This window comes from Dermacentor silvarum, chromosome 1 (genome assembly GCF_013339745.2).
Source record: "Dermacentor silvarum isolate Dsil-2018 chromosome 1, BIME_Dsil_1.4, whole genome shotgun sequence".
In the NCBI taxonomy this organism is placed as follows: Eukaryota; Metazoa; Arthropoda; class Arachnida; order Ixodida; family Ixodidae; genus Dermacentor; species Dermacentor silvarum.
In genome coordinates, this window is record NC_051154.1 from 311,528,552 (window position 1) to 311,553,740 (window position 25,189).

The following is a 25,189-nucleotide window of genomic DNA, read 5'->3' on the forward strand; positions in this document are numbered from 1 at the left end:
AAAGGAACCACACTGTCTTTATTTTCTCTCTTTAGATTCCTCTATTAGAGTAGTGATTGCCATAACATTTTAACCGATGTTCGTAGCGCACGTAAGCCATGGTAGTAGCCGTGGTATCGTCAGAGTGGCAGCATTTCCGTGCAGTTGCCGCTCGTCAGACGCCTCGTTGAAAGCTGACACTGAGAAGGTGCACTCCTGGACCGCGGAAGGAAGACCTATAGAGTGAAACAATAGCGAAAGTTTAACATAGGGGATACTTTCACTCCAGTAGTAGTTGGAATTAAAACAGTGAATTCTGCATCCTGTGATTAGACAGTTTTAGTATAGCGTAAATCAGTAAGCGCAAAGAGTTGGCATTATCATTAGTTTTGCGTGCACCACACTGCACATGCACTGTACGTAAACAGTGCTGGAGCTCTTACGTACTACGTATGCTATTTTCTGGATTTAGCGGTAAACGCTAACGCACGCAAGGGGAGCTTACGTACGGCAACATGGTGGCGCCAGTCGTAGTGAGAGCTGCCCGCTTCGGATCTATCGAGTCGTCGGCCTGCACTGTTCGGATCATTCGTTCCCCACTAATGCTCGTGTTAGCTTTAGATTTGTGTGATGTTGCTTCGACAGCGGCGTACAGGTGACAAATGGGCATTGTTTTCGATGTACGTTCCCGGTTAGCGGCGCAGTATGCTTAACGAGAGGGTTTGCTCACGTTTGGTGTATCCGCCTCGAGATGGCGCCCAAGCGTATTTCGCTCATTTGCGCTGGTGTAAAGCCGCGATGTGGAGCAGGCCGCTATTGAGGACACGTACAACCTACGTCGTCGCTCTCGTTCCCGAATGATGAGGGCATCTATGTCATCCCAACTTGAAAAAGACAGGTAATATGGGTCCCACAGAACGCTCAATCGTGGCATGCAAAGAATAATCGGTGTGTTTCGCGACTCTGACAAAACAACACTGAAACCAAACACCTTGTTACGGGCCGAGGTTCGGGGGTACCTTCAACAGCGTCTGCTTCTAGCTCGAACCAGGCTGACCATCGGAGACGGTCGGGCAGGAAAGACGAGGCGACGTAAAAACAAGTAACAGAAGTTTATTACATGGTTACGGGTGAGCGGTGTGCTTCAAAGAAAACATACAAAAAAAGTTAAGCGCACCCTGCACGCTAGGGCCTTCTTATACCCTCCACCATCCGGGCACTTTCTCTCTCTCTTCTCCCCTACTGCAGGCTAGGGCAATCCAAAGGTTAGCAGCAATGGCAGGCGACCGAAGCCGGGTGAACGTCCTCTGCGGGCACTTTCTCTCTCTCTTCTCCCCTATTGCAGGCTAGGGCAATCCAAAGGTTAGCAGCAATGGTAGGCGACCGAAGCCGGGCGAACGTCCTCTGTGGGCACATTCTCCCTCTCTTCTCCCCTACTGCAGGCTAGGGCAATTCAAAGGCTCGTAGAAATGGTAGGCGACCGGAGCCGGGTGATCGTCCTCTGCGGGCACTTTCTCCCTTTTTTCTCCCCTACTGCAGGCAAGGGCAATCCAAAAGTTAGCAGCAATGGTAGGCGACCGAAGCCGGGTGATCGTCCTCTGCAGCAACTTTCTCCCTCTCTTCTCCCCTACTGCAAGCTAGGGCAATCCAAAGGTTAGCAGCAATGGTAGGCGACCGAAGCCGGGCGAACGTCCTCTGCGGGTACATTCTCCCTCTCTTCTCCCCTACTGCAGGCTAGGGCAATTCAAAGGCTCGTAGAAATGGTAGGCGACCGGAGCCGGGTGATCGTCCTCTGCGGGCACTTTCTCCCTTTTTTCTCCCCTACTGCAGGCAAGGGCAATCCAAAGGTTAGCAGCAATGGTAGGCGACTGAAGCCGGGTGATCGTCCTCTGCAGCAACTTTCTCCCTCTCTTCTCCCCTACTGCAAGCTTGGGCAATCCAAAGGTTAGCAGCAATGGTAGGCGACCGAAGCCGGGCGAACGTACTCTGCAGGCACTTTCTCCCTCTCTTCTCCCCTACTGCAGGAAAGGGCAATTCAAAGGCTCGTAGAAATGGTAGGCGACCGGAGCCGGGTGATCGTCCTCTGCGGGCACTTTCTCCCTTTTTTCTCCCCTACTGCAAGCTTGGGCAATCCAAAGGTTAGCAGCAATGGTAGGCGACCGAAGCCGGGCGAACGTACTCTGCAGGCACTTTCTCCCTCTCTTCTCCCCTACTGCAGGAAAGGGCAATTCAAAGGCTCGTAGAAATGGTAGGCGACCGGAGCCGGGTGATCGTCCTCTGCGGGCACTTTCTCCCTTTTTTCTCCCCTACTGCAGGCAAGGGCAATCCAAAGGTTACCAGAAATGGTAGGCGACCGGAGCCGGGTGATCGTCCTCTGCGGGCAATTTCTCCCTCTCTTCTCCCCTACTGCAGGCAAGGGCAATCCAAAGGTTAGCAGCAATGGTAGGCGACCGAAGCCGGGCGAACGTACTCTGCGGGAACTTTCTCCCTCTCTTCTTCCCTACTGCAGGCTACGGCATTCCAAAGGTTAGCAGAAATGGTAGGCGACCGGAGCCAGGTGATCGTCCTCTGCGGGTAATTTCTCCCTCTCTTCTCCCCTACTGCAGGCAAGGGCATTCCAAAGGTTAGCAGAAATGGTAGGCGACCGGAGCCAGGCGAACGTACTCTGCGGGCACTTTCTCCCTCTCTTCTCCCCTACTGCAGGCAAGGGCAATCCAAAGGTTAGCAGCAATGGTAGGCGACCGAAGCCGGGTGATCGTCCTCTGCGGCAACTTTCTCCCTCTCTTCTCCCCTACTGCAAGCTAGGGCTATCCAAAGGTTAGCAGCAATGGTAGGCGACCGAAGCCGGGCGAACGTACTCTGCGGGCACTTTCTCCCTCTCTTCTTCCCTACTGCAGGCTAGGGCATTCCAAAGGTTAGCAGAAATGGTAGGCGACCGGAGCCGGGTGATCGTCCTCCGCGGGCACTTTCTCCCTCTCTTCTCCCCTACTGCAGGCAAGGGCAATCCAAAGGTTAGCAGCAATGGTAGGCGACCGAAGCCGGGTGATCGTCCTTTGCGGCAACTTTCTCACTCTCTTCTCCCCTACTGCAAGCTAGGGCAATCCAAAGGTTAGCAGCAATGGTAGGCGACCGAAGCCGGGCGAACGTACTCTGCGGGCACTTTCTCCCTCTCTTCTTCCCTACTGCAGGCTAGGGCATTCCAAAGGTTAGCAGAAATGGTAGGTGACCGGAGCCGGGTGATCGTCCTCCGCGGGCACTTTCTCGCTCTCTTCTCCCCTACTGCAAGCTAGGGCAATCCAAAGGTTAGCAGCAATGGTAGGCGACCGAAGCCGGGTGATCGTCCTCCGCGGGCACTTTCTCCCGCTCTTCTCCCCTACTGCAGGCAAGGGCAATCCAAAGGTTAGCAGCAATGGTAGGCGACCGAAGCCGGGCGAACGTACTCTGCGGGCACTTTCTCCCTCTCTTCTCCCCTACTGCAGGCAAGGGCAATTCAAAGGCTCGTAGAAATGGTAGGCGACCGGAGCCGGGTGATCGTCCTCTGCGGGCACTTTCTCCCTTTTTTCTCCCCTACTGCAGGCAAGGGCAATCCAAAGGTTACCAGAAATGGTAGGCGACCGGAGCCGGGTGATCGTCCTCTGCGGGCAATTTCTCCCTCTCTTCTCCCCTACTGCAGGCAAGGGCAATCCAAAGGTTAGCAGCAATGGTAGGCGACCGAAGCCAGGCGAACGTACTCTGCGGGCACTTTCTCCCTCTCTTCTTCCCTACTGCAGGCTAGGGCATTCCAAAGGTTAGCAGCAATGGTAGGCGACCGGAGCCGGGTGATCGTCCTCTGCGGGCAATTTCTCCCTCTCTTCTCCCCTACTGCAGGCAAGGGCAATCCAAAGGTTAGCAGCAATGGTAGGCGACCGAAGCCGGGCGAACGTACTCTGCGGGAACTTTCTCCCTCTCTTCTTCCCTACTGCAGGCTACGGCATTCCAAAGGTTAGCAGAAATGGTAGGCGACCGGAGCCAGGCGAACGTACTCTGCGGGCACTTTCTCCCTCTCTTCTCCCCTACTGCAGGCAAGGGCAATCCAAAGGTTACCAGAAATGGTAGGCGACCGGAGCCGGGTGATCGTCCTCTGCGGGCAATTTCTCCCTCTCTTCTCCCCTACTGCAGGCAAGGGAAATCCAAAGGTTAGCAGCAATGGTAGGCGACCGAAGCCGGGCGAACGTACTCTGCGGGAACTTTCTCCCTCTCTTCTTCCCTACTGCAGGCTAGGGCATTCCAAAGGTTAGCAGAAATGGTAGGCGACCGGAGCCGGGTGATCGTCCTCCGCGGGCACTTTCTCCCTCTCTTCTCCCCTACTGCAGGCAAGGGCAATCCAAAGGTTAGCAGCAATGGTAGGCGACCGAAGCCGGGTGATCGTCCTCTGCGGCAACTTTCTCCCTCTCTTCTCCCCTACTGCAAGCTAGGGCTATCCAAAGGTTAGCAGCAATGGTAGGCGACCGAAGCCGGGCGAACGTACTCTGCGGGCACTTTCTCCCTCTCTTCTTCCCTACTGCAGGCTAGGGCATTCCAAAGGTTAGCAGCAATGGTAGGCGACCGGAGCCGGGTGATCGTCCTCTGCGGGCACTTTCTCCCTTTTTTCTCCCCTACTGCAGGCAAGGGCAATCCAAAGGTTACCAGAAATGGTAGGCGACCGGAGCCGGGTGATCGTCCTCTGCGGGCAATTTCTCCCTCTCTTCTCCCCTACTGCAGGCAAGGGCAATCCAAAGGTTAGCAGCAATGGTAGGCGACCGAAGCCGGGCGAACGTACTCTGCGGGCACTTTCTCCCTCTCTTCTTCCCTACTGCAGGCTAGGGCATTCCAAAGGTTAGCAGCAATGGTAGGCGACCGGAGCCGGGTGATCGTCCTCTGCGGGCACTTTCTCCCTCTTTTCTCCCCTACTGCAGGCAAGGGCAATCCAAAGGTTACCAGAAATGGTAGGCGACCGGAGCCGGGTGATCGTCCTCTGCGGGCAATTTCTCCCTCTCTTCTCCCCTACTGCAGGCAAGGGCAATCCAAAGGTTAGCAGCAATGGTAGGCGACCGAAGCCGGGCGAACGTACTCTGCGGGAACTTTCTCCCTCTCTTCTTCCCTACTGCAGGCTACGGCATTCCAAAGGTTAGCAGAAATGGTAGGCGACCGGAGCCAGGCGAACGTACTCTGCGGGCACTTTCTCCCTCTCTTCTCCCCTACTGCAGGCAAGGGCAATCCAAAGGTTAGCAGCAATGGTAGGCGACCGAAGCCGGGTGATCGTCCTTTGCGGCAACTTTCTCACTCTCTTCTCCCCTACTGCAAGCTAGGGCAATCCAAAGGTTAGCAGCAATGGTAGGCGACCGAAGCCGGGCGAACGTACTCTGCGGGCACTTTCTCCCTCTCTTCTTCCCTACTGCAGGCTAGGGCATTCCAAAGGTTAGCAGAAATGGTAGGTGACCGGAGCCGGGTGATCGTCCTCCGCGGGCACTTTCTCGCTCTCTTCTCCCCTACTGCAAGCTAGGGCAATCCAAAGGTTAGCAGCAATGGTAGGCGACCGAAGCCGGGTGATCGTCCTCCGCGGGCACTTTCTCCCGCTCTTCTCCCCTACTGCAGGCAAGGGCAATCCAAAGGTTAGCAGCAATGGTAGGCGACCGAAGCCGGGTGATCGTCCTCTGCGGCAACTTTCTCCCTCTCTTCTCCCCTACTGCAGGCAAGGGCAATCCAAAGGTTAGCAGCAATGGTAGGCGACCGGAGCCGGGTGATCGTCCTCCGCGGGCACTTTCTACCTCTCTTCTCCCCTACTGCAGGCAAGGGCAATCCAAAGGTTAGCAGCAATGGTAGGCGACCGAAGCCGGGCGAACGTACTCTGCGGGCACTTTCTCCCTCTCTTCTCCCCTACTGCAGGCAAGGGCAATCCAAAGGTTAGCAGCAATGGTAGGCGACCGAAGCCGGGTGATCGTCCTTTGCGGCAACTTTCTCGCTCTCTTCTCCCCTACTGCAAGCTAGGGCAATCCAAAGGTTAGCAGCAATGGTAGGCGACCGAAGCCGGGCGAACGTACTCTGCGGGCACTTTCTCCCTCTCTTCTTCCCTACTGCAGGCTAGGGCATTCCAAAGGTTAGAAGAAATGGTAGGCGACCAGAGCCGGGTGATCGTCCTCTGCGGGCAATTTCTCCCTCTCTTCTCCCCCATTGCAGGCTAGGGCAATCCAAAGGCTCGCAGAAATGGTAGGCTACCGGAGCCGGGTGAACGTCCTCAGCGGGGGAGCAAGGTCGAGGGCTGGACGACAGGTTTTGTCTCTGACCCTTGCGACTGACGCGTCTATTCATGTTGACGAGTGAGATCGTTAGGCACGCCGATCACCATGCGTTTGCACGTGGTCCGAGCATGGTCGCTCTGGGTAAATCGAAATTCACCACACGTTGTCCGGGCATCGTAGTTCTAAAGGAATCGTAACAGACTGCCCCGCCGCCGAAGGAAATTCCGATGGGCAGGGGCGGCATCCGTTAGCCAGAGGGATCACGCAGGTCGATGCTTGCACTCGTCGTCGGTTGTCGCACAGCCATCTTGAGCACGAAACACTGTGATTTTCTCCAACGTAGCTCAATGTCCCAGTCAGAGTCTAGATACCTCAAAAGGGTCTGCAGCAGTTTCTCGTTCACCGCATGCGTCTGCAGAACTTCTCCGAGAGTCAACCATTTAGTCAGCAAGCGCGAGACAAATCCCCACCTATAGTTCTGCCAGGATTATTTCCCCGCTCAAAAGTGACAGTTTTTACCAACTTACAGCAGCACTAAGTACATACATAAATTTGTTATACGCTTCACAAGACATGACTTAACCCCATGGCGTAAAGAAAAATAAAACCTTTCCAATACTACGTCAAGAAAAAAAAACAGAATTTTGCTGAAGCAATGGAGGCTGATTCTTGATCTAAGGGCTTCGACTTAAGCCATCGGCATTGCCATTGAGAGTTACCTTTTATAGCGTATCTCGAAAGAATATTGCTGCAAAACGGGACTCCAACACAGGAGGCGACCAATTGTGGAAGTCGCTGTCTTCAACCATCTGAGAGGACAATGATCCGTTTCTTTGATGAACCTCGAGCCCGCAAGATTACAAGACAATTTTTGAACAGCCCAAACTAGACAGGCGCACTCGTTCTCAGTAGCGCTGTAGGCCTGTTCTCGACTAATGAGTTTCCGAGTGGCGTAAAGCACGGGGTGTTCCTCCTCGCTCTCTCCCTTTTGGCATAGTACGATGCCCATTCCTCGCTCGCTCGCATCGCACTGAACCACAAATCCCCTCGTGTAGTCCGGTGATCTTAGCGCGAGCTGACTCGTCAGCGCGCTCTTTAGGGCGTTGAAACCCGATTCCTTTTTTTGTCCCAGATGACGTTCTGTGGCTCTGTTTTTCGTAGAGCATCGGTCAGAGCGCGAGCTAGTTCCGAATATCTCGGGATGTACCGCTGATAGTACCCTGCGACCCCTCAGAAAGATCGGATATCGGTCTTTGTACGGGGCTGCGGGAAATCTCGTATCGCAGCCACCTTTAGCTCAAATCCTTTCTCCTGAGGACCTCAATAAAGTTCGTACTCACTCACTTAGCTCACAGGGACGGCGAAGGCCCTGTCCGATCACATGACCGAGATAGATCACTTCCGCTTGCACCATCTGACATTTTGTTGCCTTGACGGTTAAGCTGGCTTCACGCAAGCGGGCCAACACTGCCCTCAGATGTTGCATATGCTCCGACCAGGATGCGGTATATATCGCGACATCATCTAAGTACGGCAAGGCGAACCCTTCCTGTTCTCTCAAAACTTTGTCCATAAGGCTTGAAAAACAGTACGGGGCATTTTTCAAACCGAAGCGTAGGACCTTAGGGAGGACCCGCCCCGGTGGCTCAGTTAGCTAAGGCATTGCGCTGCTGAGCACGAGGCCGCGGGATCGAATCCCGGCCGCAGCGGCCGCATTTCGATGGAGGCGACGTGCAAAAACGCCCGTGTGCTTGCGTTGTAGTGCACGTTAAAGAACCCCGCGTGGTCAAAATTAATTCGGAGCGCTCCACTACGGCGTGTCTCATAATCAGAACTGGTTTTAGCACGTAAAACCCCCGAAAGTAGTTGGACCTTAGGGCGGAACGTTCTCAACGGCGATATGAAGGCGACATATCCGCTAGCCTGCTCTGTGAGCGGAACCTGCCAGTGTATAGCCTCGAACTAGATCTAGTGTCGAAATGAATCAGGCGCTACTAATCTTCTCGATGCGCTCTTCGATGTTTGGTATAGAATAAATTTGATCTTTAGTGATCGCGTTTAGCCGGCGGTCTACGCAAGGACGCGGATCCTTGCCCGGCACCTCAACTAGGATCAAAGGCGAGGTGTAATCGCTCTCGCAAGACTCGATCACACCTAGAATCAGAATTTTTTTCACTTCCGCATCCATAATCTCAAGTTGGCGCGGTGACACACGATAAGAATTTGAACGTACTGGCTCCGAAGAAGTTAGTTCGATGTCGTGCGTAAGAACCGATGTCCTTCCTGGCCATCTACAAATAAATCCTGAAAATCTTGCAGGACTTCCTGCAACTCCGTCATTTGTTCAAGCTCCAGGTGCGCTTTCGATACTTCTTTAATTAGTTGTTCGCCAGCCTCTCCGTTAGTGACTTACACGAGGCCCGGAAGCTCTACCATAATCTCTTCAGGAACGTTTACCATCATGCATACAACTGCTTCCCGTTTACTGTAGGGCTTGTGCAGATTACAGTGATAAACCTGCTGTATCTTCCGCTTTCCAGGCAGGCTTATAACGTAGTTCGTGTCAGAGAGTTTATGAACTACGTTTGCGGGACCTTCCCACTGCACCTCGAGCTTGCTTTTCTGCGAAGGTCGCAGAATCATTACTTTATGGCCGACTTCAAATCGACGTGTCCTGGCTGTCCGGTCGTAATACACTTTGGACCTATGCTGGGCTTTACACATGGCCTCTTCTGACAACCTCTGCGCCCTTTTTGAGCGTTCTGCATAGTAGCTTAAGTACGTACTCGACCACAACTGGGTCTTCCCTGCACCCTTCCCATTTCGCACAGAGCATGCGCAGCGGCGATCACAGCGAGCGACCGTATACGAGCTCTGCTGGCGAAAAACCGGTTGCCTCATGCGGCGCGGTCCTCAACGCAAACAGGGTAGCAGGTAAACATAGTTCCCACTGTCTTCCTTTCGAAGCATAACACCCTTAATGCGCGTTTCATAAAATAGTGTAGCTTCTCTACGGAATTGGACTGCGGATGGTACACTGAGCTATGAATGAGCCTTATCCCACATCGTTCTAGAAAGGTCGTGGTTAGGGCACTAGTAAACACGGTGCCTTGGTCGGACTGTACATCGACGGGAAAAGCAACTCGGGCGAATATCGAGAGGAGTGCGTTAACTATTTCCACCGAACTAAGTTCATCAAGGGGGACCGCTTAGCGAAACTTAGTAGCAAGGCAAATTGCTGTCAAGATATGACCGTATCCCTTAGTCCTTACAGGAAGTGGCCAACCGTGTCGACCACGATCCGGGGAACGGGCTCAGTGATAATCGGCACCAGCTTCATCGGCGCTCTTGCCTTATCACCCTGCTTCACCACGCGCTGATATGTGTCGCAAGTCCTTACAAAGTGATCTGCATCGCGGAAACAACCTGGCCAATAATACTCCTGTAATAGTCGATCCTTAGTTTTCTTGACATCTAAGTGACCAGCCCCATAGCTTCCATGTGACAAGCGTAAAAGATCGTGTTGATAATCCTGAGGCACGACCAGCTGGTCAAATGTGACACCACTGCAGTCTACCTACTTCCGGTACAGTAGGCCGCCTCTCTCATAAAAATTCACGTTTTTCTGTGCAACAGCTTCGTTTAGCTTGCTTCGGATGTTTCGCAGGCTGGGGTTTCGGATGTTTCGCAGACGATCGTTTTCCAGTGCGGCCGTGGCGAGCCGACTGTTGGGTTCTAGCGCAGGTACTGAACGCGCATTAACTAGAGAAACACGGAACTTTGCCGCGATTAGCGACAGTGTATACAACTGTACGGACTTACGTTTGTGTCATGTGGTCAATGTTAAAACGACGATGGCCTTTGTGCGCCGGCGAAGTGTTAAAACGTGATTACACTTGGCCGACTACGAAGTCGAAGGGAAGTATGCATGCGATCGTGGACCAATGGTAGAGCATCAACTCGGAGTCATACCTGAAAGGACTTAAACGTTTATTCTCTGATTATGCCACAGTGCTAGAGCCTAATTTCCTGCCATTAGTAAACAGGCAGGAAGACAATACATTGCTGCTCTACTCCTGTCGCGACTGGTTAGTCAATTAGTCTTAGTAGTGCCGTGTTACGGTACGGTAAGTGCGTTAACGTACCGCGATGACCGAATAAGTTTGAGCTGCGTGTGTGCTCGATGCGTACGATAATTGATAATGATGATAGCAGCTAACATTCAGGCCTTGCAGAATGCAAGAACTATGTGCTGAGTGCGAAATAATAATTTTGGTAGATACTAAAAAGCTTTAGCTTGTCCATACATGTATTATTCTTTACGGAAATGCCTGTTACGGCAAATGTGGACGCCAGTCACAAAGCTGGTGGCGGCATCTTGTGACGCTTTGTCCAACAACACGTGAAACCTTTTTTTGTTACTTAGGTGTGTTTGTCGAAGCAATATAAAAAATAGGACTGTTTGTTGTAAATTGCACCGCTGCCGACACTTTACACTAGCAGATTAGTAGAATATCGTTAGTTACTGCAATAAAAACTCGGCGCCTCCCCTAAGTAAAGTCTACGTCACTAGATGGCGCCACCAACCCGAAGTGTGTTTTTTTTTCTGCCACGCTTTACGTTCTGTTTTTGTTTTGGTTGATTTTCGGTTATTTGAATTTTTTTCTCATTCGGCCTGATTATATTACTCGCCTGTACAAAGGGTACGGCCACAAGATCAGTTTAGCTCAAGGTTGTGCTTCCGGTTAGAGGGACTGTCATACTTGCTGCGACTTCGCCACGTCACAGCAGGTGAATTAAATTTAACCATAGCCTCCTATATACTTTCTATGATTTAACTCGCCCCTTGGTCCTACCATGGTGAAAAACGCATGCGAGACGCGCACATGCACGGCGTGGGCTCTGTGGCCGACGCCACTTGCTCGCGTTAAGCTTGGTCTGGCTCGGCTCGCAAAACATGGCGCAGACGTTACGTACCGTATGCGGTAACGTATGGTAAAACTAAAAGGGGAAAGAAATTGAGATCCAAGCTAAGTGACAAATTGTGTCCAGTCAGTTTTAAACACCGTTAACTCAATGCATCATTCTGACGGACCACGGCGACGCGCCCGCCTGGCCATTAGCGCGGCGCACTCCGTGAAGCCATGCAAAAGCTGGGGAGGCGGCGGCGGCGCCAGGGCGCAGGGACTCACAGAGCTAGGGGCGTTTTAGGGGGCTTTAGGGGCGTTCGCGGAGACGCGCCCCCAGCAAGTACCTAGATCTTTAGTTCCCTTTGGCGCCGCGCGGGCACGCTGCAATCGACCGGCTGTACGGGCGTGCGAATGTAAATGCGCAACCAGGTTGACCATCAGAGAGGGTCGGGCGGAGAAGACGCGGCGACGTCTAAACAAGTAACAGAAGTTTAATACATGGTTACGTGTGAGCGGTGTGCTCCAACGAAAACATACAAGTTAAGCGTGCAAGCTGCATGCTAGGGCAAAGCAAAAGTGTTCACGTGGCTGCTGGCTGGCCTTATACCCTCCACCATCCGGGCACTTTCTACCTCTCTTCTCCCCTACTGCAGGCTAGGGCAATCTAAAGGTTAGCAGAAATGGTAGGCAACCGGAGCTGGGTGATCGCCCTCTGCGGGCACTTTCTCCCTTTCTTCTCCCCTACTGCAGGCTAGGGCAATCCAAGAGAGAGAGAGAGAGAAGTCATAAGGAAAGGCAGGGAGGTTAACCAGGCTGAGCCCGCTAGGCTACCCTGCACTGGGGAAGAAGGGATTGAAAGAGGAGAAGGAAGAGAGAAGTTCCCAGTTCATACCTTGCACATGTACAGTCAAGCATTCATCGCTGATTTTCATCACAGGTGGTCATACAGGCTTGTGCACTTCAAAAAACGCAGCAGCGCCTTTGTAGCCCTGTAGATAGAAGACGCACGAGGCCACGGGCCCAATATCTTCTCCTCCGTAAAAGGCCTGTCGTCTAAGCGCCCCAAAGCAGTCCGATGGGCAATCCCCTCTTCTTCGTATCTAGGGCAGTCACATAAGATATGTCTGGTGGTTTCCTCAACACCACATGTGCTGCAGTTGGCACTGTCCGCCATTCCAATTAGGAATGAATAGCAGTTTGTAACAGAAACTCCTAATCACAGGCGGCACAGTAAGGTTTCTTCATGTCGTTTAAAACCGGGTAAAAGTTGCAATTGCATCTGTGGGTCCATGGCATATAATCGCTGGTTGGTAAACTCTGGTGTATTCCATTTTCTTAGACTGCTGAGGTGTCGCGCTGCATCCATTGTTGAAAACGGTATTGACATTTTTTCACATTCGTCGTGTGCTTCCCGGGCAGCTTTGTCGGCACATTCATTGCGAGTGATGTTGCAGTGCCCAGGTATATAGCCACTGAAATACTATGTCGTGGCCTCTGACCACCGCTTGATGGTAGCGTTATCGTATCTCTGCTACCAATTGTTAATGTGGGCTGCGGCGCAGAGCTGATAAAGTGACTGTAGGGCTGCCTTTGAATCACAGAATATAGCCCAATTATTTGGTGATTGTTCGTCCACATAAAGCACTGCGCTATGGAGGGCGGCAAGTTCAGACCCTGTCGATGTTGTGACGTGGCTGATCTTGAACTTCTTGCAGAATGATGCCGACGGAATAACTACCGCGCCAGTAGAGCTGGTCAGAGTCGAAAAGCCATCTCTATAAATGTGAATGCGATCAGAGTAGGAATCATGCAGCAGATGTAGAGCAGCTTGATTCAGGGCAATCCAAAGGTTAGCAGAAATGGTAGGCGACCGGAGCCGGGTGAACGTCCTCAGCGGGGTGCAAGGTGGAGGCCTGGACGACAGATTTTGTCTGTGACCCTCGCGACTGACACGTCTATTCATGTTGACGAGCGAGATCGTTAGGCACGCCGATCACCATGCGTTTGTACGTGGTCAGAGCATGGCCGCTCTGGGTGAATCGGAGTTCACTACACGTGTTCCGGGCATCGCAGCTCAAAAGGAATCGCACCAACCTACATGCGTAATTAACGCAGCGACTGTGGCTTTGGATAAGCTTGACCTAGGGACACACTTGCGGATTCGGCATTGGATCAGCTCGACATGTCATGTGGATTTGGCTTTCCAGTACTTTGTGTTTTTACATGTAGATGGCGCTGTATTTTTTGCGTTAGCGTTAGAGTTTGGCTCCGTTCCGGTATTCTAAAACACTACCTTGAGCCGCGCAGTGCAGCCTTTCTTTGCGTTAGTGTTGCGTTGCACGCTAACGCAAGCGTTTTCTGCTATATAAAAAATTACTATTACTCGTGCTTACTTTATCGTCATGCTCACAAGTTTGATGACAAGGATTGATAAGATTATGACGCACAGCTCAAGTTAGAAAGGGGGTATAACATGGGTTCATGAGGAACGATCAGCTATGGAACGCTCTAACCTGAGCATGCTCTACATTAGAGAGTTTCCGCCCATTCATTTCCGTTCACGGATTCCCGAGAGACCAGAAAAATACTTACTTATAGCACCACTGGGGGCGCTATGCTGTGACGCTGACGTCTACTCATGTTCAGAGCACTACACGTGAATCCATCCTGCTTTATGGTGCAAAGCTATCGTCAACAAAAATCATATGGGTATAATGAATTGCATTTTTTTTGTCTTTTTCTCGGTCTGCCAAAACATCGACCGAACAAAAATACGTTTTTAAGGCGCTCTACTTGTAGAAACCGCAACAACATGGCCCTACTAATGCTTCGGTTGCCATTGAGGTCCGGTGTCCTGCTCTTCTGTAAACCGTAATACGTTTACGGACGGACTAAAATACTTTTGTTTAAATCACAAGAAAGGAAATGAAAACGGATTCACCTTCGTTCACTAGCCATAAAGCTAATCAATCTGTTGAATACGAGAGCGAGGCAAGAGCTGTCCGTTGTTTTGTTCTGTAAGGAATACCGATCGCCGCACTGTCTATCCTATCAGTGCTATTCATTAGGGTTCATTACAGTCCTACCACTCATTGCTGTACAAATTCAGGCCTGCTACATGGGTTGGAATTTGATGGTCATGCTTAAAATGTGTACGCTATACATTGAATAGCTTGCTGTGGGCTGAAATACAGACTTGTGTCTGGAAAATATTGTATTGCAAGTAATTGTTGAACAGTTGTGCAATATATTTTCTCAGTTAGATATGATGTGTTCAGAAATGGAGATAGCTATATTAACACAGGCGATACAAGCGCTGCAGAAGCAAATAGAACACATGCAGACACTGCAGACAATGGATGGGACGTTTTCGCCAACAACTCGCCCACCATTGTGTAAGATTCCAGGGTCGCCTTCTAATCACAGAAAATGAATCACTGCGTGTTGTTCTATGTCAGAGACAGCAAATTCGACACCCATTGTTTCTCGCACCAAGGTCAAAACAGATCTGGGGTGCTACAACGTAAAATGATTCCAAACTGTTTTAATTCCAATTTCTGCAATCAGCCTCTACAATTGGACAAAATATTTTCGGGCCACTCCCTAATTCGCCTGTCTGTCACCCGACGTCACGAAAACCCCGATAGCTCCCCATCTGATATAACGTGTATACACTGATTATGCATGATTAAACCGCACAAAACAAAAATAATCACTCTTGATTCGACGCCTTTTACCCATTAGCCCTCTGCTATTGGTCCAATGTTTTCTGGCTACGCACACATCACTTGTCTGTCACGCGACCTCACAAAACCGCGTAATCTCACCACGCCAAAGTGACGTGTACGCGAAAAAAAATGCATTAATATGCCGAACAAAACTGAATTTTTTTCTGAATACATACAGACCGCCCGTTCCGAAAGGAATAGATTATGGCTGCCCGTTGGCTTAATGATGACGTTGAATTATCTGGTGGGGAAGGAAAGAAAACGAGATGCGCGAGTACTTGGAACGCCGACAAAGAGAGGGCGGTGCAAACGTAGGCATGGCCGACGCGTGTCTTTCGGGCTAAGATCGTAGTATATGTTCTTACCCTTGTGCCTGGGACCTTTTTGAGTCCCAGGTGCGACAAGGGTAGTTCAAAGGCGTGTTACAGGTCCCGGGGCCCCCTACCCGCAGTCTACAGGAGTATGTGTCATTGCGCTTGGAACCTTTCTGCACTATCACCAGCATCGGCCCGCATTTTTGTACACGCAGAACAAAAATGCACGGAACCCTAGCCATAAACAGCTTCGCTGTTAAAAGAAAACGCTCTTCTCTGGATATAACAGAAAAAAAACACGTGGATCAGATATTCCAATTAAGATGAAGAGGAATAAGTGGGATGAAACAGGTCGAGTAACGCATAGAACAGACAATCGATGTTCTTTCAGAGCAACAGAATGAGCACGAAGAAGAAAAACACCGTCGAGAGGGCAGAACGTTCCAGGTCAGGGGCGTAGCCAGGGGGGGGGGGGGGGTTGGGGGGGTTCAAACTCCCCCCGAAATTTTTTGCGCCCCCCCCCCACTTACCCACCCTTTGACCTCGTCACTTCGCGCTGACATAATGCAAGAAACCGGTGCTACTATCACTATTTCATTCCTGGGTGCTTCCGTATGGGTTGGTAATTTATAGCGAATCATGTCTGCATATGGAAAAAACTGTCAGGGTGTTTGTCAAGGCTTTCACACTCTGTGAGGTTTCGGGCGAGAATGTGACGGCCGCTTTGCGGCGGCCGCATCCTGAAGCAATAAATGCGCTACAAATGAATCAAGAAACGCGGCAGCTGCCTTTTAGATGACGGCGAAAATGCTCGAGGCCCGTTTACTTGGATTTAGGTGCACGTTAAACACCCCAGGTGGTCTAAATTTCCGGTATACATTTGCGCCGCTTCCCTTCAGGTGCCGGTTAGGCCGCCTCGCGCGCGCGAAACGTCTTTTGTTTGCGATTGCGCCCCTACGGAAGGCTGGTAGTTACTGTTGTGTTGCTGAATCCCAAACCAGCAATTACGGAAGGCTGGTAGTTGCTGTTGTGTTGTGGAATCCCAAACCAGCAATGTATGCACGAAGGGGTTGATGCCAGCCGTGAAATTCGACCGACTCGCAACAGAATGCACGAAACAGACAGCCGACAGGCATGGATTACAGCTGTGCGTAGTAAAGCGTAAATAAACTCTTGTTGCAGGCGCTCACAGTTCTCGTCGGAGTTCACGCGTAATGAAAAATTGATTATGTGCACTATGCACTGAACAAGACCGGAGTTCATTCCTGCATCACTAGTACACCAATCAGTCGAAATTCTGTGAGGTACAAGGCCGCTTCCGGTTTGCACCGGCGTAAGTGAAGCAGAAATGAGTTGCACGCACTACTTAAAATGCGTACACATGTCATATGTATGCTGTGCGGTGAAATAATCTGTTCAATTCTGAATCTGTTAACGTAAAGGCAAATGACGGCTGCACGCTCGCACACAGCGGAAGACACAGCGGTCCATGCACTTGCCGCAGAAAATGCAACCCTCTCGTATGAGGTAGCAGGGCGACGAAAGCTTCGGAAAAAAAAAGCCTTACGCGTTTTTGCGCCTATTTAAGTTTTCTAGCGCAAAGACGCAGCGAACAAGCTATTGCTATGGGAGTAGGTGTAGCCTGGTCACACGTGCATTTTCGCGTGTATAGCCGCCCTTGACTTCTGAAACGCACTTCGCCCAGACGAGGACGACGCCATTCACACAGGCGACTTGAGGAGGTCGCGCGACCATTTGCGACTCGCGAACAAAAAGTGACCGAAGGCGACTAATGTTCACACCGGCAAGCCCGGCTGAGCGCGACCTGCAATTCGCAATCCCGGACATTCTCGTTCTTCAGCGAGAATTCTAGGGATCTACGCAGTTAGCGCGCACTTCGCTGGCACTGTGTAAATTGGTTTCGCGTTCCGGCAACAGCCATGGATTTTGATTCGAGTGATGGCTTGATTTTGATTCGATCGAACAGGAAGACGTTGTCCCTGTGCTGATGTGCTCTGCCGTGGTGTCAGCTGTGGCAGCGCGGAAGCCTCCGAAGAAAACGCGACGCTCGTGGGTGCGCCCGTGCCTCCGCTCGCGTGAAGTGACCGGCCACGCAACCCGCCTCCTGCCCGAACTTTGTGCGCATGACAGCGAGTATTATCGAGAGGAAGTTGTAATTTCTAGTTCGCATGGCGTGTTATTCGGTGCATAATATTAAAGCAAAGCTGTTCACCCGCTGTTCACCTTTGGGTGGCGTGCTCATCCAACGAACGGCAGCTGGAAAAAGGGTTTGTGTTGTGCTTTCTTTTCCTGCTGTTTATAGCTTCCAGCGAATGCGACCGCGTATATTCGACACGTTGCTGCAATTGCTGCGTCCAAGAATCACAAGACAAGACACCAATTACCGGCCTGTAGCCTGCATATCGTGACGCGGACATTGCATTTGGCGTGGACGACGACACACATCACTTTCGGCGCGGCGCTGATTGGTTGAGCAGCTTTGCGACCATGGTCGCTCGACTGAAAAATCGAGCAGTGAGCGACTGGCCAAAATGGTCGCTTTTCGAGAAAAGCGACCATTTGCGACCATTTGCGACTGGCCGCTTTGCGACCAACTTGGTCGCGCGACCACTGTCAGTCGCCGGTGTGAATGAGCCTTAACAATTATTGATGTCTTCTCCGATCGGGCGGGTCGTCTCAATGATGGGTTTTCGAAGACTGGTCCATTCAGTGGCGCGATGAGAGACCGTTGCTCCAAACGCCCACTGTACCTGTCGTACTTACTGTAGTTAACTGAGCTTACGTTACTTTTTACTTAATTTCTGCACAAGCACACGCGCACGCGAGGGGGGGTCCCATGTCTTGGATATACATGTAGAGAGTCTGTTTAAACTACCAATATTTGTTATCGATCACGTCACGTAGAGAAAAGCAGACGCTTGCCCCCCCCCCCCCCCGGTTTAGCCGGTGACACCCCCCCCCCCGAAAAAAAATCCTGGCTACGCCCCTGTTCCAGGTAATCATTAGATTACGAAATTCCAGGCTCAGGCAGGCGCCTGCTCGTGCAGGACAGGCAACGAGATGATTGGCTGAAGCATTGGTGCTGCAGTAGACGTATCATGCCAAATATGATGATGCATATGTACACACAAAAGTACATAAGTGGTGCTCTATGCGTATTGTGGAATTCAAGGAATACACATTTCTGTAGCGAGCTGGCGCTCGCCTAGAATCTCTTCCCTTGTTCTATTTTGTACTGCTTTAAAATATAAGCACTGAACATTATGAACCGTATATATAAGGCAATGACTAGGCAAGAATTATTCGTAGGAGCAATCAGATACATTAAATTCACTCTATCCTTGTATAATTAGAGAGGACAGGAAGGGAATGTTTTTAGAAACTTTTTTAAAGAAACTATTGAAGGGATAAATGTCCGGCAAGCATGAGCTCATCACGCAGTTATCGGGCGGGAAAAAATAAGGGCGCATAGCGTACCAGGGATGGTAAAAAAGGATTTATCAGTGGTCGCAGCCATGAGATGGTCTTGGTCACATTGCCAGGAGACCACGTAACCCGTCAGCGGACCCCCTGGCTCCTCCGGCGCCTTCCACTCGAGCTGAACTGAAGTACCATCTTCTGTTGCATTCACTGTCAGGCTAATAGGCTCACTTGGCTCTGCAAAACACGTAGCGGAGACAAGACGGGACGATCAACGATGTCGGCAGAATCTGTATTTAAACTTGGTGTAGCAGTATATCACCGTTGATGGGACTCGGTTGCTGCGTTTTTATTGCTATTGTAACGCGTGTCAGTGGTACGGACGGAATGGTGCTAAACCCTTATTTATTGTATTCCAGTTTAAGCCGTTCTTTCACCATCAAGTTCCCCAATATTACGCCATATTAAGTACACCGGCCAAGCCGCGTGGAAAGAAAATGTAGTTGAGTGCATAAACGTATTATATAAAAACTGGCGAGCAGGCTTTATAAATCTACTTGAGCGCACTCTATTACAGAAGAACGACAGTTGTGTCATTATTTTCTTTGCCATCATCACCGTTTTCTGTGCCACAGATAGCGGATACATGTGATAATGAGTGACGATAACGGCGATACCTTGTCTAGAAACTCGAGACTTCTTTTTACCTTGATGGCCCCGCCGAGTGAGCGCAATAAGAGAGACTGATTGAACAGCCGTAAATAAATCTATTGCAGGCAATTCCTGGCACCTTCTCGTAAACTTAAAAATGAACAGAAAATGAGATTATCTATTGTTGCAGTTAGTAGCAAAAATACCTGACATGTCGGTTGTGATGACCACTGTGTTCGCGTCACCACATCCTAGGTCGTTGCAGCCTCTCACTGAAAGTGAGTAGGTCGTGTGTGGTATAAGCGCTGAGATCTTGACATATCCCGCTTTAAAGGATGAGTTCCAGCCGTGCAACACGACCTCGTCGCACTCCGTCGAGTTTTCGCAATTCACCCAGTTGCTGTAGTTCCTCGCAACCTGAGAAAGAAGGTAAGGACAAGTGCAGATCGATTACGAGTCATTAAGATGCGTAATCCGGGAACATATGGTTACACCAACAAACCGAGCCCTTCTTCACAAAATATCACTTAAAGCATTCGTGCAGGTGGGCGTCTTCAACTTTGTTCAAGCGTGAGTGCGCGCAAGCAAACACGCACATGCGCACAGATGACGCCTACGAAGTCGCTTTGCTTTCAAAGAACCTCAAGTTCTTAATACCAGGTACGCCAACAAGCTAAGTCCCGCAGAATTATTGCATGAATAAGACAATCGCTCTTAGTGGCCCTTGCACTTTATCGTTTATTGTGTTCAGGAGAGACTAAGGTATTCACTGCTTGTACCCTGACATTGACTTGCACTCATTCGGTAAATTACCATTGCACAGATTTTTTTTATTTTTTCACTCAGCAGTGTGGTATAAAATCACGTGAGTTAATATCGCCTTTCGTTCGCTATAAAGATGGAACACAATTCAGGTGTTTCAGCTTAAGACGCATTTGGTAGCTCTGACCATGTCCAACTTGGGAACTTTGAGGCCACAACCTTGAGCCACTGCATCATCTTAACCAACTCCACTCCAACAAGATGCCCAGAGAGGATAGTTGGTTTAAGTTTCTAACGAACATATCTTGAAGCACAACAGCACCCTCAGTTCTTGCGATAAAGGGTGTATGCAACAATCCCAGAATATACGTCAGCTATCGCAACAGGAGAACATCACCCATTCTTAAAAGCCTAAGGATCTTCACGTCTTGCTAATCATCGGAAGAAGTGTTTTTGCTACCCTGCTTTCAAAGAAAGCCGAAATTATTTTCAGACATCGAGTTCAACTAACACATCAGCTCATAGAATCAAACCACATCAGAAAACATGGTGAAGCTTGCGTCAGTCAAGCAACAATAATTTAACAGAATAAGGAGTTCACCTACCTTAATAATTAACATTTGCCTGTCTTTTGTTTGTATTGTAAGTTACATACTCTACCGGGCAGCTCTTATGATATAATATGTTGTTTATATGCTCTGGTGCGCGTGCGCAAGAAATTGTTTAACTACTTATGAAGTCTCTGTGCCCAATAAAAAATGTTTCAATTGTGAGTGAAGGGTTATCTTATCTTGCTTTCCGTTCTCTCTGTGTGAGTGTGCTAGCGCGCTCCAAGATCTGTTCAATATGAACTACTCTTCCGCATCTGATGAAATAAGTGACGCAATCACTTCCTTCATTTAAATGAAAGAAGTGATTGCCTAATTATAGTCACACAATAAATACTCTCATAAGCTTCTTCCTGTAGTTATTATAAGAAAGCAAATAACTACCTGCATATTTACGACTTACGTGACATGGCTTGTGACACGGCATGCAAACGCAAACGAACTAGAGAAATCCACGCAAACAATATGCAGCAATACAATCAACGAACCTCTACATGCGTAACGGTGCTGTTGAAAAACCTCCATGACACAGCCGCTATGTCTGGTGTGGACTGGAATCCTCTTGTGGATAATGTTGGAGCCAGAGGTACTGTTAGACGAGTAAAGAAACACAACCACACATACGTACAGTCCTCAGTCACTGTGGAAATAGAACTAAGAACAGTATCCACACAGTGAAAACTACTGCGTTGACACACTGGACGTTTTTGCCGGCAGTATACGCTGCCAACTATTTTCTGTAAAAATAGACATTCAAAATTTCATTTCACGGCACCTTAACAACGTGTCTCATATTTATAGCGATTTCTCGTAAAATATGCAAACGTCCTTAATTTTAATACACTAACTGCATGAGCATGCCGTCATATTTAGAGCCATTATAGCGGTTTGTCAATTTCTTATAGATGAGTGCTCTTCTATAAAAGGAAGCCTGCTTCGCTTATTTTAGATCGTTTGTTAGAGAACACCGTTCACTCTATAACCATTTGCTGCATTAAGCTTCTTCAACCGCCGTGGAGGCTTAGCAGCTATGATGTTGCGCTGCCAAGAGCCAGGTCGCGGGATCGAATCCCGGCCGCGGCGGCCGCTTTTCGATAGCGGCGAAATGCAAAAACGCCCGTATCCCGTGCATTAGGGGCGCGTTAAAGATCCCCTGGTGGTCGAAATTAATCCGAAGTCCCCCACTACGGCGTGCCTCATAATCAAATTGTGGTTTCGCACGTAAAGAGGTGTGATCCGGGAACATATTTCTTACACCCACAAGTCCAGCCCTTCTTCACAAAACAACAGTCTACAAAACAACAAAGCGTTCGTGCGGACAGGCATCTTCACCTATTTTGAAGCGCGCGTGCACGCAAGCAAATACGCACATGTGTAGAGATGACGGCTTTGAAGCCACTTCACTTTCAAAGAACCTCAAGTTGCTAAGACCAGGGGCGGTATTCTGTAAGAGTCCACCTAGTGGACTGTCCATTTCGCCATTTCTGGGACCGTTGATTCGCTGCTGCTTGACGTGCAGGACGGTGCCAGCCAGTCTCCTTCCTGGACGTCAAGCCGCAGCGAATGAACGGTCGCCGAAATGGACAGTCCACTAGGTAGACTCTTGCAGAATACCGCCACTGGTATATCAACAAGGTAACTTGCCCACAATTCATTCATTCCTTGAGAATTCATTCAAAATTAATTCATTAATTCAAAGCTTCTTCCTGCTCAAATAATAAAGTTTACTAATAATGCCTTTTATGGTCATCAAGAAAAAATGGCCTATAACTTATCTCTATGTGAACTGTATCCGAGGTAAAGTGTGCACTTTCTAGAATCATACACTGCTTCACTGGATATGCTGTTTCAAGTACACCCGATGGCTGATTTATTCAAGTGCCTTCCTAATGCGCGTGAGGCATAAGCTAAGTGAGGCTGAAGTAGACGAGGTGTTTTTATTAATACGCGCTTCAGGCAACAGCGCCGTGGCTTCCCGCTCCTTCGATTTAAAAGTCTTATTTTTGTTTTAAACCGATATCTCTCTTGGGTTGTTCTACTCACTTTGTAGTTTGTATGTTTGTAGCTGTTTGTGGCCAACTGAAATCACATGCACGATATTACTAGTTGCCACTAGAGATAAATATCACGAGCCATTCCACTCTGTGAAGGTGCAGCGCCAGCGAAGCTGTTAAGCATACGACACAGAGGTGACACAGAATGGTGAGGCCGCGTATAGTCCGGTTTCCCGGCGAGCAACGCGCCAACGTAGAGCGACGGCAGGAACAGAGTCGCGGATGCAGTTGTTGCCGGGAGTACGCAGTACACGCGGCCTCGCCATTACGACGAGAGAAAATAAGTGAAAGTCATAATGGAGAACGGCACCTTGTCTTATATACACGGGCGACGGTGCCGCTGCCCCAGGTGAGCGGCAGTAAACTAGGCATGTAAGCGGTTTCTACGCCGACAAAGAGAGGGAGGTGCAAACGCAGACATGACCGACGTGCATCAGCCTTTTGGGCTAAGATCCGATCATAGTATCCGTTGTAACCCTTCTTCTTGGGACCTCTTTTGGTCCAAGGTATGACAAGGGTATTTCAAGGACGTGTTACAAGTCCCGGAGCCCACCACCTGGAGTCCACGGGGGTATGCGCCATAATGCCTCTGCACCCGGTCTGCACAATCACCAGGATCGGTCCACATTTTTTCACACGCGCACGAAAAATGCACAGAAGCCTAGCCATCAACAGCTTGGCTTTAATCAAATGTCCGATGATCCGTTTTGAACTAAGCGCCCCCAGTACAGAAGTTGCGTGCTCTAACCTTTAGACCACGGACTCGCGCAACCGCAAAGGAGGAACAAGCTCGCGCAAATCTGCACTTGAGACGCTTGGCATCCTAGGGACGTCGCTCTGCGACATTGTATTTAAAGAAATTGGGCACGTACATCTTCTAGGTGACAATGAAGAATGAAATACGGGGCGTGTTCGTCCCCGAAATTCCATGCGCGCCTCTCGTCGTATACTGTGGCACTTTGGTACAGTAAACTAAAAAATATTACCGACCATGAAATCTGAGCAAAAGTTGAATATCTCCGCAGCCTTAGAACGCAGCCTGGTGTTCGCATTTCGGGTCTTGACTAGATTATGCAAACAACATTGTCGTATACAGTTGTACTGGCTACTGCTGCAGGCTTCTCGGGAATTGAACGGTTTTTGAGATCCCGTGATCCGTAAAATTTTTCGGTTGACTGTACATTTATACACAGTCAAGCATGTCATGTCTCGTGGTTACATACGCTTTAATGCTGAATAAAAAAAACACTTTCTTTGCAAGGTCCACCATGGTGGCTGAGTGGCATGTTCGTCACTGAAATCTGCAGCGCATATCTCTTGAAATGCACAAGCTCTCGCGTATACAAAGATGTCAACCCAAGGTTGTTTATGCCGGGATTATTTTTTTTCTTCATATCGGGTTTTCGCTGCAAATCACCGTTTTCGCGCTAATAACTAGTCAGTATAGCGTTCTCTGGCGATCAACAATTGGCAGCTGCAAGGTCCACAGGAGGTATAAGATTAGAACGGCACATATGAAGCAAGACTATATGCGGCATTGATGCTTGTTGCTTACCAAGAGGCCAAGTACTTATGGTGGCTTTTGCAGGGCGGCCGCATTCTCGTTTTCCAGGCGTCCTCTCCAGACAAAGCAGCACCTCAACTTCGTACTCTGTCCCTGAGCTGAGATCCGCAATTCTGATCGTCTTCTCCACCGTGTGAACGAGCCGGTAGAAGCCATTCGTCTTCACTCTCACATTGAACTCCGGGTTCAGCTCTGGGGTGTTCGATGGAAGCGTGATGTTCCATGCCAAGTACAGCGAACTAGTGTCGTTCGATAGGATTGTCGTGATTACAGGCGTGGAAATAGCTGCGAAAATGCCAAAACAGCCTTAAATAAAGGAAGTTGAGGTAAGTAATGGCGAAACGCTCAGAAGTCTATCCAATTAGCGAATAGCATTTTTCCTTCAAGTTTTCAGTCTTTAACAGCATCGATGGAACAGTTCTAAATTATACCTAACCGATTCTTAATTCCTACATAATCTACAACTTAGAAATGAATATCGTTGTTCATATTGTTGCTCATATTGTTCATATGTAGCAGCTTAGCTTTGGCCTATCCATTCACATTAATTTGTTGTGAGTGTTTTTTTAGATGTTTCTGCCCTTCATTATTGAAATTTGGATGCTCAAATTATGTTTTGTTTTCTTGATAAATTGTGCTGTGTAGTTATTTTACCTGAGAATTCTGCAAAACAGGAAGTGCCTGTTAGCCGGGAATAGGGCGCAGTCTTGCATATGGTGAAAACAGAATAAAAAGTGTTAGATTATAAGGCACTGCTATCTTGTTATACGTGACATTTCTATAGAGCAGAAAGTTCCGTAAGCAAGACTTTATGCTCAACAGTTTTACTAGACTCTTTGCCCACCCTAAGGTAGCATGTAAAATTCATTCTTAATCACAGTACGCCACATTCACCACACTCTTCTCGTGTTCAATGGCCAT

At 49.5% G+C, this 25,189-nt stretch overlaps 1 protein-coding gene across 1 annotated transcript; it reads right to left on the minus strand.

Moving 5' to 3' along the window:
• On the minus strand, positions 1–25,189 carry LOC125943142 (uncharacterized). Its single transcript, XM_049661575.1, has 6 exons — positions 25,147–25,189; positions 24,260–24,553; positions 21,139–21,239; positions 19,487–19,697; positions 18,687–18,866; positions 1–215 (listed from the first exon to the last, which is right to left on the minus strand). Exons 1-6 carry the CDS (start codon positions 25,187–25,189, stop codon positions 70–72), a joined length of 975 nt encoding a protein of 324 aa, XP_049517532.1. The 3' UTR covers positions 1–69.